The 19,466-nt window shown below is 51.2% G+C and overlaps 1 protein-coding gene across 1 annotated transcript in view; it reads right to left on the reverse strand.

The window, feature by feature from the left end:
• Nucleotides 1-371: 371 nt before the first annotated feature.
• Nucleotides 372-19,466, reverse strand: part of PLEKHN1 (pleckstrin homology domain containing N1) — a 42,195-nt gene continuing 23,100 nt past the window's right edge. Inside the window, exons 7-16 of the mRNA XM_024201655.2 lie at nt 18,502-18,651; nt 17,631-17,711; nt 11,582-11,651; nt 9,747-9,901; nt 8,275-8,469; nt 7,269-7,532; nt 6,175-6,327; nt 5,148-5,360; nt 3,231-3,279; nt 372-2,477 (exon numbers count right to left, since the gene is read on the reverse strand). Coding sequence (XP_024057423.2) covers nt 2,287-2,477; nt 3,231-3,279; nt 5,148-5,360; nt 6,175-6,327; nt 7,269-7,532; nt 8,275-8,469; nt 9,747-9,901; nt 11,582-11,651; nt 17,631-17,711; nt 18,502-18,651 — 1,521 coding nt within the window. The 3' untranslated portion in view covers nt 372-2,286. The remainder of the gene's footprint in view (nt 2,478-3,230; nt 3,280-5,147; nt 5,361-6,174; nt 6,328-7,268; nt 7,533-8,274; nt 8,470-9,746; nt 9,902-11,581; nt 11,652-17,630; nt 17,712-18,501; nt 18,652-19,466) is intronic.

Raw genomic sequence — 19,466 nt, forward strand, 5'->3', positions numbered from 1 at the left:
GGATACTTGCAAAGCACCTTTCCAGCCGAAAGATTCCAAAGACAGCAGGGCGAAACAGAGTCTGTAAACTCTGGAGTCCCAGCCTCTGGCACGAATCCCAACTCCCGAAGAACACACTAGAGAATTTGTTCCTAGATAAGGTGTTTGCACATGACTGATCTAAACTGAGCAGCGCAGGCTGTTGGCAGTTTGAAAATTCTTCCTCCAGCTAGTGATTCAAAGACTTAGGGCGGGTGGGGAAAAGTTATTTTGTCCTTCAGGTGCTGGAAGGAAGGACAGCGACACAGAGAAAAACCACCAATCCCTCAGTTAAACCAGACGAGGACAAACCGAGACTCAGTTCTGAAGACAGGTGTGTGTATTATTATTAGACTTGTACAGTCTTGCAGAAATTGACCGGAGTACTTTACAGTCAATTATTTGGATACATTGCAATCACTGCTATTATATATATAAAAATCTAGAACTTGAAAAAGGTCTTTGGTTTCAGTGAACACAGCAACATTCAGTGAGCCCAGCTGTATCCCAGAAAACTATGTGCCTCTGACATTCCCCAGTGCAATTCTGTTCATAATAAATAGCTCCTCTCAGTGTTAAGTTATTATATATAAACCCTCCCAATAGGAAAGTAAACCTGAAACAAAACAAAAACAGCTGGAAGACCCAACCATCCCACACAGCACAGATGTGTTGGCAGCTGATAGTCTCACAGTATTGTTCATAGTCCATAGCTACGAAATTAAATAAGTTTTTAACTCACCCACATTTACATATAAAATACAAATATTCCACTCAAAACCTACGTGTAAACTTTGCTTATTACCTTCTAAAAATTTCAAGTACAACAGTCTAGTGGCTTGTTTCACTTCCACCAGTGAAAAAAAGAGATTTCCTTAATACGCTTTGTTCTACAGATTGCTTGGGGAATGCAGGTTAGAATTTGGAGCCTAGGGTAAAGCACCTTGGCTTGCTGTTGACCCTGTATGAGCCAAAGGATCCGATAAAGCTCAGACACTGTCCCCCCAGGAATGATGGTTTTTGTGCAGTGGTCTTCTGCCTTCCCCTAAGGGCCCTGGAGGGGAACTCGGGACACCAGCATTCCTTAGATTATTGGAGCATTCGGCGGATCATGCAGGAGTTTTGCTTAATGATGATTTCCTGCCCTCCCCCACTGCCCAGACATACAAGAGGCAGAGTTTAGACTGAGTTCAGTAAATTTGGAGAGGTCTGAATGGGAGAGAGAGAAAAAGTCTCATGGAGGGATCCAGGGGTATCCGCACCTGGAGAACTCTTGAAAACACATGCCCTTTGGAGCACTTCACAGATAACAGATTTCCTCTTCGTCTCTTTCTCAATGCTGGCCAAGCTATGCAGATTCTTTCATTGGTGCCCATCACCATAGTCTCTGGGCCATCACTGGCAGGGAAGATTGAGCGGTGTCCAGAGACAGAGGTGGACCCTACATGACCCTCCTCTGTTAGCTTGAGCAGGGCCTGTGGATCAGGTGAGGATTTCTGTCTGCCCTATCTCCATTGCCAACTCTGACTTTTGCACTGAGTCAATGGGCTGAGCGCAGTTGTTACCCACGCTGCAGACTTTAGGTGATGGTGAATGTTCACAGGTCTTCACAGACTTGACGCTTAGCGGGGAAAGGTCTGGCTAATCGACAGAGCTCAAGGTTTAAAGGTATCCCGGATGTCGCCAACTAAGCAGCTCCATTGAAAAGGAAAGCGACCAGGTCTCCCGATGCATAGCTCTTTAATACTTAACACACACGCTAACTCGTCCAATGACCGGTTTCTCCTCTTCTATCCCCTCTGAGTCACCGACCTTTCCATACACACAATGTCCTGTTAGCCGAAGGGAGCGTGATTAGGTGCTAGGCTTCTTTTCTACTGCAGGGAACAACGGCTATTCACGAAACCCGGTTCCCTACACAGCCGGGACAGTGGGTTTCTTTAGAGTGCCTAGCGTCCAAGATCCCCCTAGTACTGCCGAAATGTTGGGGGATGGAGAGGGACTTCATTTTTCATTAGGATTCGTAGAGTCTTGTTCATGCTCGTGGGCATCGTATTAAGATTTGGTGGAAGAGTTCCAACCTGAGGAAAACCTGCCGGAGCCAGAGCTCAGCACACACAGGAGACCCGGTCACTGGAGGGATCCTTCCCCCTGCTCATTCTATACACACCTTACACGCTTCCCAGCTAAAAGGCACGGCTGAAAGCAGAGTGGTCAGGGTGGGGCAGGCCTGGGAGTTTTTATGAGCACTGCTTTGGCTTCTTTCCCTCATACATGATAAAACTGCTGGCAGGAGAAGGGCACGGCCTGCCGGATGCCTGACTCCTTCTCCTCAGCCTCCCAGAGGTTGTCGTAACTGAAGTCGCTGTGGAAGCTTTGGAGTTCTGCGTAGTCGTGATATGCAGAGTCGTGCCGCACGCGGCCATTCCCGGGCAGGTTGTAAACACCAGCGCTTCCCTCTGCAAATCAGAGGAGAAAGAGACAAACAAAGCAGTTTACATTGATTGCTACAGGATTCCTACGCTATTATAGTCTCTTCCAAAAATATACAGTGGGGCAGGGTGCTGCAGTGAGAGACCTGGTAGCTGAAGCTCTCAGAGAGCAGATCCACGAGAAGGATCAGCAAAGCATGCTTGGCCCAGACTGCCCTGCCCCGCCCCAGATGGCCCAGCTCCTGGGGAGAGCTCCATCCCTACAGTTCTTGGTCTCGCTGCTGAGACTCCTACAGGGAGTGCAGGCCAGCCACGACTGACGGTGGGTTGTTATCCTTTGTCACATGGCCACTTGTCCAAAGGGAAGCAATGGACCTAGCGAAAGCCCTGTGTCATTCTCTAGCGAGAAGATGAACAAGGTCAGACATTATCCTGGGTCACGGCCCCAGCGCCACCAAATCCGGGGGTAATTGCAGCTAAATGATTTTCCTGGAAAAGTGCCTAAGTATCAAATGCAAACCGCAGCGTAAGCCAGAGAGATGGAGCCCGGGGACAGTGAAGGGGCCTTTTCTGTCACTAACCGAAGGTTGCACACACCAGCCATGCAGCCTGGGTTGCAGAACACGCAGCGGCTGCTGGCAGATTTAGAAAGTGCTGAGATACAGCTGGGCTGGGCTGAGCACAGCTAAGGCCAGGTTAGAAGAGAGGCAGAAATCTAGTGCTGGTGTTGCATTGTACTGGAACCAGACAGTGGTTCTCTCTGGCTCCTGGGGGACTCACCTGAGGACTGCAGTGAGGATCCCAGAAATTCTTCCCTCGAGGAGGGGATCTAGAGGAAAGAAATAGTGATGAGGGGTGTCTCTTAGCATTTGGGATGTCAGTGCCGGGATCTTTCTCACCAAGGAATCGCAGCTCTGTAGCTTCCCACATCCAAATCCTCCAGGCTGTACCCAATCATAAATCCCTGAGGGTCAAATACTTTACACCGCTGCATTGTAACCATCATCTTTCTGGCACAATGGGCAGATCCAGCTGGACCCAGTCCACAACCTTTCTTAGTCACTCAGAGAGGTCACTCTTGGGCATGCGTCACACCCGGGCTGGGAAAGTGGGCTTCTCGAGAGCTGTAGATGTTCCCTGGGCAAGGAGCTGCATCTTCAGCCCCCAGCAGCTTGCGGGAGCAAGGATGCTGCGGAAGGCTGGCTTCATGGCTAAGGCCCCCAACTGGGACTCAGCAATTTGCATTCAACTCCCAGCTCTGCAACAGAATCCCTGGGTGACCTTGGTCAAGTCCCTTAGGGGCTGGTTTTCAGAGTTGTTGAGTATCCATAGCTCCCATTGCCTTCAACTAAAAATAGTGGCTACTCAGAACTTCAGATCTTTCTCTCTGTGCCCCATCTACAGACTGGGGATAATGATACCGACCCTACCTGCGTGGGGACCTGTGAGGATATGTGCGCTACAGGGCTCAGGCTCCGTGGGGATGATAACCGCAGGAAAGCTTACAAATATAGAGGAGAATGGTCCAGTGGTTAGGCACTAACCTAGCTAGACCTGGGTTCAAGTCGCTGCTCTGGAACAGACTTCTTCCGTGACTGTGGCCAAGTCATTTAGTCTCTCTGTGCCTCAGTTTCCCTTTTGTAAAATTAGGATAATACTTCCCTACCTCCCGGGGGTGCGGTGAGGAGAAATCCATTATAGATTGTAAGGCACTCAGACACTACAGTAACGGGGGGCTATAAATGCCTAAGACAGACATAAATAAGGACCTTGGGATTTGACTCCTTATTAATAAAAGTAACCAGAGTTGCACATCCCTTTCCCCACACCCTGGACTGAAATCACACCCAACACTCCTGCAGACTGTAAGCCATAGTGGGGCAGGAGGAGCAAACCCACTCCTATTTTACATAACGCCCCAGTCTGGATCTGGGCAGTAGCCTACTTCTTGACCTACTCTGGCATGTACCACTAGGGATACTGTTCTTACCACTGGCCATGTCAAGGTACCAGCTCAGCATCAAGACATTTGTCTCCTCCTGGTGCAACGCAAGATCACTACAGGACGATGCTGTACTGTCTCTGAAAGATGCTTCCACATCCCGCCAGCCCTGCTCCGTGGTCAGAGGAATGCTCCTTTTGAAATGAAGGGGTGCCCACATGCATAGGCGCCAACTTTTCTCGGCGCCAGTGGGTGCTCTCGGCGCCAGTGGGTGCTCTCTCCCCCCTGCTCCCGTCCCCAGCCTGACTCCACCCTTTCCCCGCCCCATTCCAACCCCTTCCCCAAAGTCCCCACCCCAACTCCACCCCCTCCCTGCCCCTATTGGACCCCTTCCCCAAATCCCCGCCCTGGCTCCGCCTCTTCCCCGAGCGTGCCGCATTCCCCCTTCTCCCCCATCCCTCCCAGCCGCGCGAAACAGCTGTTTTGTGGCGCAAGCGCTTGGAGCTAGGGGGGAAAAGCGGGCACATGGCACGCTCAGGGGAGGAGGCGGAGCAGAGGTGGAGGTGAGCTGGGCAGGGAGCTGCCGGTGGGTGCTGAGCACCCACCAATTTTTCCCCATGGGTGCTCCAGCTCCGGAGCACCCACGGAGTCGGCGCCTATGCCCACATGTGCTTGGCATCAGATTCTGGGCCTTGAGGGCACAAACACGTCTGGTGGCAGTGGGAGCGACCCACAGGCCCCATCTTGGCACTCACGTTTGTAAAACAGGAAACGTTGGAGGGAGATGCCTGCGGGAAGTGACACGAGGTGCCAGGGTTGCTGTATCTCTGCGCGGCGGGTGGCTCTCTGCCACGACTGCTGGGCAACGGGTGGGAGGTCTTCTTCTGCAGCGGAGGGTGATGGGCCCCTGGGATTTCTGCGTAGCCGTTCAGCTGCTCTGAGCCAGTCTGACCATGACGTCTTAAGAACTTAGACGAGAACAAATCCCAACTTGGTAACTGCCGTCCCTGGATAGGGGCCTTCCCTGACTGCCCCCCACCTCCACCCACCCCGATGTATCAATAAAATACCAGAGCCACAAAAAGAGGTTCTGGGTCTAAACTTCAAAATCCACCGAGTTGACACGCAGCCCCTCGATGAGGGAGGGGGAGTAGCCTCACGCCGCTCAGCCATGCCCCCGAGCGATGCCGAGGAACTCCAGAGGGAATCCGGCCAGGCACGAGGATGGGGGGAGGGGACACTGTGCCACATCAGGGGGTAGGGGGGGAGACTGAAGGGCAGCTCAGGGCTCTGAAAAGGGGAGATGAAAGGGAGCCGCCGCTTAGCAGCAAGATAGCGGCTGCTAGTGAACGGCACAGAAATGGCAGCAGCTTATGAGAGATGAGCTCATTGATTTATCTACACGCCCCCTCACAACACCCCTGAAACTCACGGGTTTGGCGAAAGCGGTCCCTAGATCTGAATCACCCTGGTCTGGGGAAACCGAAGCTCACCGCCTCCCCCCACCCCAGTTTGGTGCATTTTTCCTCATCCCTGGGTCACTTGGCACCCTCATCTGGACAGAGGAAACCAGCTCCTCACTGCTTCAGTCCAGAGCCAACAGGCAGAGAACTTTGCTGGTCACCAGAGAGACAGGCACCGTGGAAGACTCGCCCAGGAGAAAAGGCCTGCGGTGCCGGGCACGGCTCTGTTGGGGCCACATGCTGCCAAAGCTCTGCATACTGAGCCAAGGATGCGACTCCTCTTGCCCTGGGCAGCCCCACGGTCACATACATATAGTACCTCTTCCAGGAAGTCAGAGTCTGCAACCCTGCGTCCAGGGGTGGGGGTCGGGGTGTAGGGGTCAGCGTACAGGGGAGAGCGGGGCGGGGCTGGTTTCTCCAGAGAGCTGGGAGCTGCCGGAGTCTGACTTTCCCCCAAGCTCCATTGATTCAGCTGAAAGGAAGAGTCGAAAAGTTAACACCAGGTCTCGCGGACACACTGATTAATTCAGGGGCATGGGGTGGGATTCCCCTGGAATTCTAACTCCAAATGCAACGCGGTCCTAAACAGTGGAATCACAGAGCCCTGGCTCTATAACTGTCCATCAGTGGGGACTGAACTCAGCACGACAGGCATCAGTGGTAACCACTGGAGCTAAAGGGGTAACTCCTTTGCTTGGGAACCAGTAGTAGGCTCTTATCCTTGGTAAGGCTTGATGGAAACAGATATGGAAACACACTGCTGGCCTCTTCCCAAAACAAGCCTCACAATGTACAGAGCCCTAAGCTGCAAGAAAAGGTTACGTCAGTGCTATCCTATCTGTAACAGGAGAGAGAACCAGCCAGTGAGCTACAGAGCCTGCACGGAAGACAGTGACCAATTGCTTTGCTTAGGCTCAAAGCTAGTCCTGCCTCTCTGACCTTCTAGAGACCAGATTTATGTAGGAAAGGCTCAGGAAGAGGAGATGCCATGTCCTCTATCACAATAATGCCCTCTTCACCACGTAAACCCCTCTTCTCTACCAGCAGAGCTCCAGTCAGAGCGGCACTCAAACAGCCTTCAGGCTCAGGGTCCAGGAGCACGTGAGGGGTTAATGAGACCCTGCTCCATCCAAAGCAGAGATGAGCCCATCCCCTTTCTCACTCCTGCCCCCAAAACACCTGCTATTGTGGAAGTAACTTCCTGTGAGTTGCCCTTTAAGGGGCGGTCCTTCTGGAAGCGAGGCAGAATGTAGGGCGGGAGCATGGAGAGCAATATGAATGCCTCTGTCTGCAGGTGACCGAATCCCTTTGGTCCATCTATTCCACTCCCCTCCCCACCATGAGCATGCAGGCGTTGGAGTGGAAAGGGCTCGGCCACGTCATCTGCATCCCAGTGAGACGAGAAGCCCTTACATTGTTCGAGTCCAGATGCAGCGGGGGGACCGCTGGGTGCTGCTGGGAGCTCAGTGGAGAGTAGGGATCGTTGTACACTGGCGACAGTGGCTCCCTGTTGGGGTTTTCGGGAATGAGGCTAAACACAGTCCTTTCCGAGTCCTGGCTGCTGGGCTGCGGCTGCTGGGCAGGTCCGCATTTGCCTTTGGACTTGCGAGCGCTGCCACCCCTCTTCAGTTCTGGTTTGGGGATCCCGGTACTTGGCCAGCTGGGATTTGCCAGGCACTGAAACAAGACAACAAATGCTATGGACCAGCTGTCATAACAGTGAGAGTCCGGACACACGTCACCCACAGGCACACAGACATGTGATTATGCACACACCTACCAGAATACACACACGCTCGTGTTACAGTGAACATGAACTAGCAGGTGACTGTGTAATTAAAGGATGAATTTTAGTTCCTACAGGCAAAGGGGCAGAGTTAAGGGTGTGACTTAATCTTAACGTGGAGATTCTCTGACCTTTCAGTGCCTTCCTATTGTATCCTCACCATTCTTCGAACATAGCTTTATGGTGTGGATTTAATACACACTTCTCGTGTGATAATAAAAACAACAAGGAGTCCGGTGGCACCTTAAAAACTAATAGATGTATTTGGGCATAAGCTTTCAAATAAATCTGTTAGTCTTTGAGGTGCCACCAGACTCCTTGTTGTTTTTGTGGATACAGACTAACACGGCTCCCCCCTGATACTTGTAATATTAATGAGGATACTGATGTGTATTAACTGCTTTGGAAATTCTCTTGCTGATCTAAACTCTCGTTTAACCAAATTAAGCCAGTGCCCCCCATTCCGTCTGGTTAATTGCGTTTAAATGACTTGTTCAGGCCAGTGCATCAATGAGTAACTTTCATTCAGCTTTCCTGGCCAGCAGCGCAACCCCGACTCTGTTGAACCCACCCAACGTCCAAACTGATCCCCTCTGTATCCCCCAGGCTCCCAAGAGACCTCACGTCACTTACATGGACAGGCTGGGCATAGCCTGGGGACAGCGGGTCTTCAGTCACTCTGCCTTCAGGCATCAGAACAAATGATTGCTGGTCAGGGATGGAGCCACTGTGCTGGGAGTGGTGGGTTGAGGTGGTAAGTTTCCCTCGTGACGTCCAGGAGTTTGTCCGGCCATCGGAGGTGAGGGAGCCTCTCCCGCTGCCTGGGAACTACATTGGGCAGGGTTAAAAATACCAATACTTCTCATTGGTAGATTCGGGCTAATTCATTCCCTGCAACATCCCCCAGGCTCCGAAAGAGACCCCCAATGGTCAGCTCGCCCTCAGATCCATGGGCAATGCCACCTTAGCGTCAGCTGCTCTTTTAATGTCTATGTGAATTGGGTGCTGGCCTGACAGCCCAGAGTCCCCTCACTAGGCACAGAACAGGGCCAGCTTGGGTTGCCACGGCAAACTCCGCTGACCACGTGAGACGGAGGTGCTGCCCTCCAGGTGTAGGAGGGTAGTTGAGTGCTTGTGAACTGCGAATCAGGGAGCTATACAAGGGCCAGCTGCGATGGTGGTTTGTGCGGCGGGGACACGTCACCCTCGGGAACTGGAGTGAGACCCGTCAACTCATTGCACATTGGACACTGGCCAGTCATCAGATGGGAAACAATTTTGCTCACTGCCATGCTGGGCTATTCGATAAAAGACTCTGACTCGCATTACCCCACCCCCTGAGACAGTCCACCCCCAGCCTTTCCTCTCCCCGCTCCCCAGAGCAGAGCGAATCCAAGGGCCTTCATCGACCTTTACTCCATCCCTGTAACTTCTAATGAGATGCCTTTGACATCTAAGCCCCATCTCCCCATCAGATACTTCTGCTGGAAGCTGCTGCCCTAATGTTGATCCGGGCATATCAGTGCAGATGCATCTCAGGTGAACTGCCTCTCCATCTTTGAAATGAGCAGCCTGGGATTTAATAATGAGACGCTCAGCAGGGGGAAAAATGACCTCCACTAATTCCCAAGCCCTGAACACATTGGAACAGGATGGGCTGGGGATGAGGGTGGAGGGGTGTGTCACCAGTGCTTAATTTGTGACAGGGCTGAGCCCCGGCGTCTCTAGGCTCGGCAGTTCATAGCCCTGGCACCTCTGGGCTTGCTGCTTCATTTATGAAAGGAGAAAAATTGCGTGAGCCCCGGCACCTCTTCCATTACAAATTAAGCACCGGCTGCCACCTTTGTAAGCCACCATTATTGTCACTGTACCAATGCATCATTAAAATTGCACAACAGATTCATAATCTACGGCCGGGGATCTGCTTTTTATAGGGCTCTAAATATAATCTAAAATGATCAAAGACTTTCATTAGTGCCTTTCAGGGTGGGACTCAAAGCAGTCTGGTGTGTCGAGGTGGTCTCACGTGACTGGAGATACGACAGCTGGGAGTCCTTGGGGACATGCACTGATTACCAGGCAGTCCTGCAATAAATATACATTACCTGGCCAAGGTGTGGTGGCTTTGATCCCGAGAAGCTTTCTGATCCTGAAAGGGAAGAGTCAGCATTTCGAAACTGGGCTGTTTTAAGGCAGTACAGCCACTCCTGGTAATCTTCGTAGCTGGGGCAAATGACCTGGATTGAGTTTATTAGTCGGCCTGGAAGTAAGATAAATCACATGGTTAATGACACAGATTAAGAGTCTATCTTTCTCCCCTCTGAAATCCACTGAGGACAAACATCCCCCGTAGGTGGGGGGTCCGCACGAGGCCCATGCACCAAAACAAAGTGTAAGTAGGACGTAAGTGCTGCACGGACCTTGGCCCTGGGTGAATTTCCCCTGTTGTGCATCTACCCTGGAAAAATCAGCACCTGCATTTCAGCAACGGGCCAGCTGCTAAGCTACCGGTTTTGAATGATTAAAGAGAATTAAATATGTTCCTAAACTTAGTTCACGAAAGCTTGTCTCTCTAACCAACAGAGGTTGGTCCAATAAAAGATATTACCTCCCCCACCTTTCTCTTTAGTTCACAAGACACAGAATTCTTTAAATTTGCTCTTTTTTTAAAAAGTGATAGTTATGTATATGTCATTTCAATATCTACACTACAGTAAAAGTTGTTTTATCCGGTATGTTGGGGGAAGAAGGGGTGCCAATAAGTAAAAAATGCCAGTTAACTAAGAGGGAGGGACTTTGGGTGCGGAAGGGGGCTCAGGGCAGAGGGTTGGGGCATTGGAGGGAGTGCGGGGTGCCGGATCCGGGCGGTGCTCACCTCCGGTGGCTCCCGCAAGCGGAGACCTGTCCCGGGCTCTGGCTGCTCCTAGGCGGAGGTGCAGCAGGCAGCTCTGCGCACGGCCTCCGCCCGCAGGCGCCGCCCCCACAGCTCCCATTGGCCGTGGTTCCCAGCCAATGAGAGCTGCGCAGCCAGCACTCGTGGCAGGGGGAGGGGGAGCAGCCAGAGCCTGGGACAGGTCGTCACTTGCAGGGAGCCGCCCGAGGTGAGTGGCCCCCGGATCCGGCACACCGCATCCCCTCCCACGCCCCCTCCCGCACCCAAACTCCCTCCCAGAGCTCACACTCCACACCCCCTCCCATGCCCCAACCCCCTGCCAGCCCCTCACCAACCAGACTATAAACCAGCATTTCAATGAAGATAAGAAATGCCAGTGTATAGAGCTTTCCGGTTGGGAAGTGCCAGATAAAAGAGCTTTTACTGTACTTAAGTTTAGGCATAAATTAAAAGGGGACACAGTCAAGATAAAGAAACAATCTTAACAATTGTTCCTCCCCAATGTTTAGTCAACTAATGATGCTTTAAAATCACTAGGTGTAGTAGAAGAAAAATAAACAGGAAAAAATACCTGTGGAAGTTGTCCTGAATTCTGTTTTATCCTCAACATTTAGAAATTTGAGATGCCAATGACATTTCTTGTCAAAATTCAAAAATAAAATTTGAGCAGCTCTGCCTGTCATCATGGGGTGCCTGCTGGTTGATTTTTTTTGTATTTCACACAGCTCCGACAGTGAAATTAGGCTAGTAAGTTTCATTTCCTGTTTGTACGGTGTCAATTCATTTTCAATTTCTGGCTTTCATGCAGTAGTAGAAAACGGTTTCTGAACACAGACATTTCACTGGTACAATGTAAATATGTTTCCATGGATGCAAACATGTCTGCCCAGATTAAGTTTTGGAACCCTACCATCACCCTGCTACATAAAAATAAAACTCAGAACCAAAATCTTATTTTGGAACCTAAATTTTAAATGACTGAATCGGATTCCTATAAATCAGTCTGACTGTTCTTACTGCAGTATCCAGCAGGCATCAGTCACGTACCTTCTATTAGAAAGGAGCGTTTTTGGTTTTCTTCAAAATGAACTTGTATTGCATTCAGTGGCAGTTCTCCCTGTTTGTAGAAAGGAACAGGCTTAGAATTCCACAACGTGAGAGCATTCAACATTTGCCCTCTTTTACTTTTTAAACTTCAGGCTGTTCTTGTCTGTATTGTAGCATCTCAACCTGTAACTAGGAGCAGGCTCCCATTGTACTAGGTGATGTACACACACATAAGGAAAGACAATGCAGAGATTATAGTCTAAATAGACCGGACAGCCAAAGGTGGAAGAAAGGAAGCAGTATTATCCCCATTTTACAGATAGGGAACTGAGGCAGAGAGAGACTAAGGGCAACATTTTCTAAAGCACCTAGGCGATTGAGTCTCATTTTCAAATGTGACTCAGGGCTTGTCTGCACAAACTATTAGGCCATGTGCCTCAGTGGCAGTGTAGCACAGACACTTCTTACATCGACAGAAGAGGTGTGAAAAACTCACATCCCTGAACGGCGGAGATAAGCCGACCTAAGTCCCCATGTAGACAGTGCTAGGTCAACAGAATAATTCTTCCGTTGACCTACCTACCACCTCTCGGGGAGGTGGATTACCTACGCTGACAAGAGAAACCCTCCCGTCGGTGTAGGCAGTGTCTACACTGAAGCACTACAGCTGCACCGCTTCAGTGTAGACAAACCCTTAGTCCTCTTTGAAGCAGGACTAGCTCAAAGCGCATTAACTAACTGTTCACACGCATCCACAGGATGCACATGGACAGTTAGAGGGTGGCAGGCTAGTGCAAGGTAGATTCACACCCAACTTGCCACAGTTTGTTTGAGTAGACAAGCCCTTTGTCTCACTGAGAGTCAATGGGATTTAGGCACCTAAATCACTTAGGTGTTTTCAAAAATCTGCTCCTTATAGTAGAATTTTCAGAAAGTATTTAGGTGCCTAAATGCCTTTAAAAATCTGGCCCTAAGTGACTTGCCCAGGCTCAGGCAAATAGTCTGTGGCAGAGTCAGGAATTGCACCCAGAACGTCTGAGTCTGACCCCAGTGCCTTAGCCACAATCCCAGTCTCTCCTATGAATTTTCACATAATGCACAGGGGGAAAAAAGCCTTTAAAATTTTTTTGAATGTAGCTCGAATACCCAAGCCATGTAAATTATTTATAAGGAGTTGCTGAGCTCTGACCTGTGGAAAACATGTGCTTTCTCCTGTGCCACTATTTTCAAATTCTAGGGATTTTCTGGTTGGTTTCCCCACATGGATTGCAAACATTGCCCTGGACAACACTTTGTTTGGTTAGGTGGACAGAATAATAAGATTGATGAAGACATTATCACTAGTTATGGGTTTAAAGATTAATATACCTTGACGTGCCATTAAGTGTCATTGTAGAGATGTCTCTCTAAATAAATCATATACAGTCATAGTGGCATGTGGTGAAATAAAATACCTAGGACCTTCCAGCTTTGCAAACATCAATCCTCTCAACAGGCCAGCCTGAGAAGTGCTATTTTCTCCGTTTAATCGATGAGAACTGAGGAAGAGATGTTAAGTGACTTGCCTAGGGACAGTCAGAGCTGGGATTAGAACGCAACAGGAGTTACCATTTGCCAGGGGTTTGATAGCGTCTTGACATCAGTGGCATGGCCTTTCAGGAGAACTTCTCCCAAGAGTTAGTACAGTCAGGGTCTAAACCCCATTTTCCTTTAGTAGTGATTAGGCCGGGGAAGGGACACCTACGAAACAGGAGATGGGCAGAACTGATTCCAGACAGAAAGGCCAAATTCATCTGTAGTGCGGCTCAGCGCAGTTCAAAATTTTCCAGACCTCACTTGTTCTTTCAGGGCCAGATCTTCCCAGCCTATTTCACTAGTGCACAATTTTTTTCCATACAGCCCAATTAATTGGCTCCTTGGCCTGATTCTCAGCTGCCTTGTACCCTACACAATAGGTGTGAAATGCTCCCAAACCTGAACAGTAGCATTGTACAACACCCACTCTATGCTGGAGTAAGTCACTGCACAAGGCACAGGACAATACAGATCCAGGCTCTGCGCATATATAATTATCATGCATATCAGAGGCAGGCAGAAACCACCATCCCCAATGAGTCTGTAGAGTCAGAACATACACCCCATCCCATTTGGATTCCACACCCCTTTGGATTTGCCCCTCTCGCTGCCGTAAAGAGGGATTTAGAATAGATATGACTATGCAATAAGCAGAAATCAAATATGTTCCCGCAGGTTCTTATTCTGGGCCCTAGTGAAATCAAGGGCTGTTTGTTCACAGCGCAGCGCATGGAAATCACCTGTGAAAACGCGCAGGTGCATGTGGCAATTCCGGCTGGACCATGAAAATGCTGGTTTGTACTGGTACGACAAGTCAGCCTGTGGCTCTGCAGGCTCGCACATTTCATTCTCCTTTGCGAACCTGGCCCTCGTGGGTAAGGTTGGCTTTGGGAACGTGCCTGACGTTTAGGGGAGTTAGGGGACTGACGTGAAAACGTGGGTCTGCTGAAGAATGGAGCTAGAATAGTTTCACGGTAGTTGGGTGCTTCTTTCTACGGTCCTAGGGCCTCTGTAATAGCAGCTAGCCAAACACTATCTCCTGGGGTATTTCTCTGCCACATTAAAGGACAGTGAGCTAGTGATTAGAGCAACAGGGGAGGCGTGAGAATCAGGACTCCTGGGGTCTGATCCTACCCCACCTTGGATCCTAGTCCTGGCTCTGCCACTTGTTCTGTGTGTGACCTTGTTAGGGAAAGTCCAGTCACCGCTCTGTGCCTCAGTTTCCCCACCAGGATAATAAATGATTACATCCCTGCCTGTGAGGCTTTCACGACTGAGTGCGTGTGAAGCGTTGCGAGGCGCTGGGAGGGAAGGTGCTGGGAAAGGGCTCAGAGTGCCGGTACGTTTATTGCTCCAGTACATCTCGGTCTTACTGGAGTAACCACACCCTGATTACTAGTTGCACGGCGAGCCTGCGGCTGGGAAAGCTGCTGCTGTGCGGAACATTCTAAACCCGAGCATGCAGGGAAAGGCTCCCTGTTACCACCCTGCCAGCATAGCAAGTGTGGGGAAATAATGCCAACCCTCAGCAATGCCTGGCATTCCTGCTTGTGGGCAAGCCCGGTCCAGGAAATCAGCTTTCAGGGTGGGGGTGGGGAGCCTCTGGGATTCCCATCTCAGCAGTCTCCAAGGCCCCACCGCATCGGAGTAATCTGCCCTGCAGCTTCGGCCAGGGCACTTCAATGCTGCGTCCTACAGACCCCCTCCTGGCACCGAACCCGTGACTTGTCCAGACGGCAGTGCCAGCTGCCTGGTAGGTGCCGCCTCAGGCCTGTGGCCTGCAGAGAGGCCTGCCTAGCAAGAAGGGAGGGAGGTCGCTCAGCGAGAGCAAGGGATGGGACTATCTGCCTGGAAGCGAGAGGGGCCGTGTCGCCTGGGAGAAAAGGCGCATGATTATCCAGTACTTTCTCCCCTTCCCTCTCCCAGCCACAGGCTCCTCTGGCTCGTGGGGGCAGCTCCAGCTTTGGTCAGCAGCCTCGGCTATTAGCTCTCTACTCCGAAGGGAAGAAGAGCAGTTCTGTTTGCAATCCTGTGCAGTGCAGGCCCAGCGCCGCGAGCTGCTGAGCGCCCAATCCCCCTCGGACTCCTTCCTGTCAGCGGCAGGCCCTAGCCTAGGGGAGGAGCCGTCAGAGCCCGGTTCCTGGCGCACAAGGACTGAGGGGGCATCACCGTCATGGCCTGGGGAGAGCTGGATAGGTCGGAACCCCCGTCAGCCGCCGACCCCTCACTGGGCAGCGAACATTGCTCTTTGCGAAGCCGGGGGAAGGGGCAGAGATCTCTTGCTCGCTCACGCACACGCATGCACACCGTGCTCAGCTTTGCTCTGTGAACGAGGTTAGCAATCCCCAGGCGTGGAAAAACACACAGGCAGGGTCCCACGGCCTCCACCTCCGCTGCTTTGGGCTCCTCTCTCCCTCCTCTGGCACGGAGCTGGCTTCCTCACACGCACAGGCAGCTCCGGCTTTGCAGTCCCAGGCCGAGCCCTGGGGCCTTTTCCCATCAGAGGTGAGTCAGAACCTGCTGCCCTAGGCAAAGGCAGCACCAGCCTGCTCCATCCAGGGGGACCTGACGCTCCCCTGCCCCCCAGCCGCCACCAATGGCAACTCCTGCGGTTTGCAATGGAGCCCAACAGGAAAAGGATCTGGTGCTTTCTTCCCCGCTCCTATTGCCCTGGATCTTAGCATCCGTGCTCCCTCGGCAGGAGGATTCTGTGCCTTGACATGTCTGTGGAAAAGCAGGTTCCTGCTGCAGCCTCACGAGCCTGATGAGTCACAGCCGTTGACTCCGACCCAGAGGAACTGCCTGGGAGCAAAGCCCGGCTACCCTGGGGGGAAGGAGACGCCAAGGGGGCTGGGGGCCTGGTATCACTGGCCTAGGATTTCCAAAGTGACTCGTAATTTCAGATCCCTTTAAAGGGGCCCTATACTCAGCTGGGGATGCTCCGGGCTCTCTGAAAGCCTTTTACGGGGTCTCAAACCAAGTAGCCAAAATGGCTCCGTTGCTTTTGCCAAATGTAGGCAATTCTCTGGAGGGGAGGGGGAGTTATCACTGGATTCCTTCTCCCCTCACCCCAGCCCCAGCCCTCTTCTCCACCCCTGGGGCATCCAGTGTCGGGCGACAGTCACAGCTGATGCTAAGGCTGCGGCTCATTCCTTTTCTGGCTTCCAAAGTATGTCCCCACCCTGCCTCCCAGGGCCAAGAGGGAGACACAGTGTATGGTATGTGAGTGATGGGCATTTCCTGGGACCTTTGTCTTTCTGAGAGGATAGAAATACAGACCCCTCCCAGCCCTCTGTCCCTTCTGCTTCTGTTGACTCTCTTCCCTCCAATGTCTTCTGTAGCAGACGAGCAAACTCCTCCCACTGTAACATTGCAATGGGCCTGGCAGCTTGGCTCACGCTAGGATATCACGGGGTGCTCAGTGTGTGCAAGGTCAACACTGGAATTATTGGGCCCATCAGAATTTCCCCACTTGGCCTCTCTACTCCTCTGACCTCTCTCTCCTCTACAAAGCCAGGCTCGACGGCATGGTGCTTGGAATTTTTTCACACAACGCACAATCGGCCTCCACAACATCCTCTGGCAAGGAGTTCCACAGGTTAAGTCTATAAGCGGGTTCAAAAAAGAACTAGATAAATTCATGGAGGATAGGTCCATCAATGGCTATTAGCCAGGATGGGCAGGAATGGTGTCCCTAGCCTCTGTTTGCCAGAAGCTGGGAATGGGCGACAGGGGATGGATCACTTGATGATTCCCTGTTCTGTTCATTCCCTCTGGGGCACCTGGCATTGGCCACTGTCTGAAATCAGGATACTGGGCTAGATGGACTTTGGTCTGACCCAGTATGGCCGTTCTTATGAATGGCAGCCACCCATCTGCACTGGAGCGCCTGGCATTGGTCCCACCAGTAGAGATGAGCCCAATGTTGACTACAGTAGGGAAACCCCACCAACGTACTCGGTGAAGACAACAAGCAAACCCAACGCACCTAGCAACCTCAACTCCAGCCAGCCAACTCCCTGTGCCCCTCCCCAGAGAAACCCTGCATCACACGGGCCATCTCTGCCTGAGCAATTACAAGCGGATGCTATGTTTAAAGGAATACTAACCCGCTTTCAGCCAGCTAGATGGAACCAGCCCAGGGTGAGCGGAGATTGCTGGGGAGCATAACAGGGTATGTCTCAAGCTGGAGAGGATCGCAGGGTTGCCACCCAGCCAGTTCTGAGCCACAACTAAACACAGAAGCTGCCTCCTCCCAGACACTGAAATACCCCGGCAGTGGACTCCTTCACCCCTGGACTTTTGCAAGGTGGTTCTCATGGGAGGATACCTTACGACATCCTTGTGCCACAGTGTTGGCTTACTGGTCACAGAACAGGGTTGCGGCAAAGGGAGAGAAAGCAAAGAAGCGCAGAGGGGGCGTAAACGAGTGAAGGGAGTTTGGGGGAGAGAAAGGACTTGAAAATGCACATACCTTAAAGTAGAGGCCATTGCGCTCTTCGGAGACAATCACCAGCGTGGATGGGTACAGGATCAAAAGCCTGTCATGCTGCTCCTGAGGGAGCCCAGGGGAAGAGAGTTAGCATCAGAAGAGGCAATGGGAAACAACTAACAGTGGGCCCGATCCAAAGCGTATGGACATCAGTGAGAGGCTTTGCATTCTTTCCATGGTCAGGGTCTAGGTCCGTGAATTATAGGTGCCCGTATTCTTCTACAACAGCCAGAAGTGCAGCTTCTAGACAAGATTCCAGCTGGCTCCAAAATTCTGCCTTGACCCTGCCAACACTTACACACATGCTTAACTTTACACTGAGTGCAACTGCTGTTCTTGTGTGCAAAGTTAAGCACACACTGAAGTGTTTGCAGGATCAGGGGCCTACGATTTTCCTTCCAGGGAATTTAGCGGGTGAGGGAGGGGTTGACATTTCTTTTAGTATATGAATCAAGCTATTGCTTTCCCTTTCTTTCAACACACACACCAGTCATGGATTTGCACGTCACAACCCACCTGGCATCTTGACGGGTCTGGTGCTGCTCTCTAGCTATGCCCAGTGGCTCTTCCGTTGATCCACAGAGGCACAGCCAGCCCGGGGGACACGCAGGCACTTCCTTGCCTGCAGTGCTAAGGCCGGGAGATGCAGGATGGAAGATTTGCTTTAGTAACTAGGACGAGCATGGGAAGGGGTCTGAGTGGGAGGAGCCGGCTGGTGTGAAGAGGAGGAGGGCTGAAGCAAATGGTGTCCCCTATTGGATTCCCATTGTACAGACAGATTTTTTTTCCTGTTACTAGCTCTATTAACTTTTTCCGGGCAATAGCAAGTCACTTCATTTATTCAGGATCTTACCTGGAAAGGCAAATGCTGCAGCTTCACTTTAGAGACGCAGAGGACATCACCTAGGGACTCCCGATGGGTCCCTCTCCATTCTTGGACAGGCATGTTCTGCACAGACCACCTCAGTTCCTCTTTCCCTATGGAGTTCTGCTTCCCGTGGTGCTAAGGAAATAGGGAACAATGAGCAGGCACATGAGAACCAGGTGGCAGGAATGGAAAAACCAAGCCTAATCACACGAGAGCCTTCTCAAGCCCTAGAGCCCCTCCCCTACTTGCTGCCCCCTCCCCTCCAATTCAACTGGAAGCTAAACTAAACCACGTTTTAAGATCTGGAAAATTCCATTAACTGTTTTCTTCTTCATCATTTATCATATTTGCATTGCTGGACTATCGCGGAGAGTTTAACTAGGAGACAAGCTGGTCTCAGGATATATTTCCAGCTTGGCTGGAAGCAGGAAAGAGTAAAAACCTGGAGTGAAAACAAGAGTTCCATCCCACAATTAATAATTTGCCTCAGTTTCCTTGTCTGTAAAATGGGGTTGGAACAGCCTTGGAGAACTATGTATGAAAAGCGCTGGATGCATGCTGAGAGAGAGGAAGTGATTGGCCTAGAATCCCACACAGGGTCAGTAGCAGAGCCAGGAAGAAAACACAGCTATTGACTTTAGTCCTGTTTCCTAACCACCCTCTTCCTTCGAAAGGTTTTGCAGATTTGGGAAATATGCAGAAGCATCCACGGTTTGGGGGGTTTATTCAAGCTGAAGCCAAACCTCTGAACTTCCAGAGGTTTCTCCATCATGACAGTTCATTCCTGTTTTCTTCCATTAAACACACCCACCAATACATCCTTTTAAAGGACCCTACACATTCAAAAGCTCAAGAACTCAGAGGTGTACAAAAAGGAAGTTCCAAAATTAAAACACACACACACACACACACCAGAAGTCCCCCAAGCTTCTTTCAATTCCCAATCATAG

Source organism: Terrapene carolina, unplaced genomic scaffold (assembly GCF_002925995.2).
Source record: "Terrapene carolina triunguis isolate 2854851 unplaced genomic scaffold, T_m_triunguis-2.0 Scaffold714, whole genome shotgun sequence".
In the NCBI taxonomy this organism is placed as follows: Eukaryota; Metazoa; Chordata; order Testudines; family Emydidae; genus Terrapene; species Terrapene triunguis.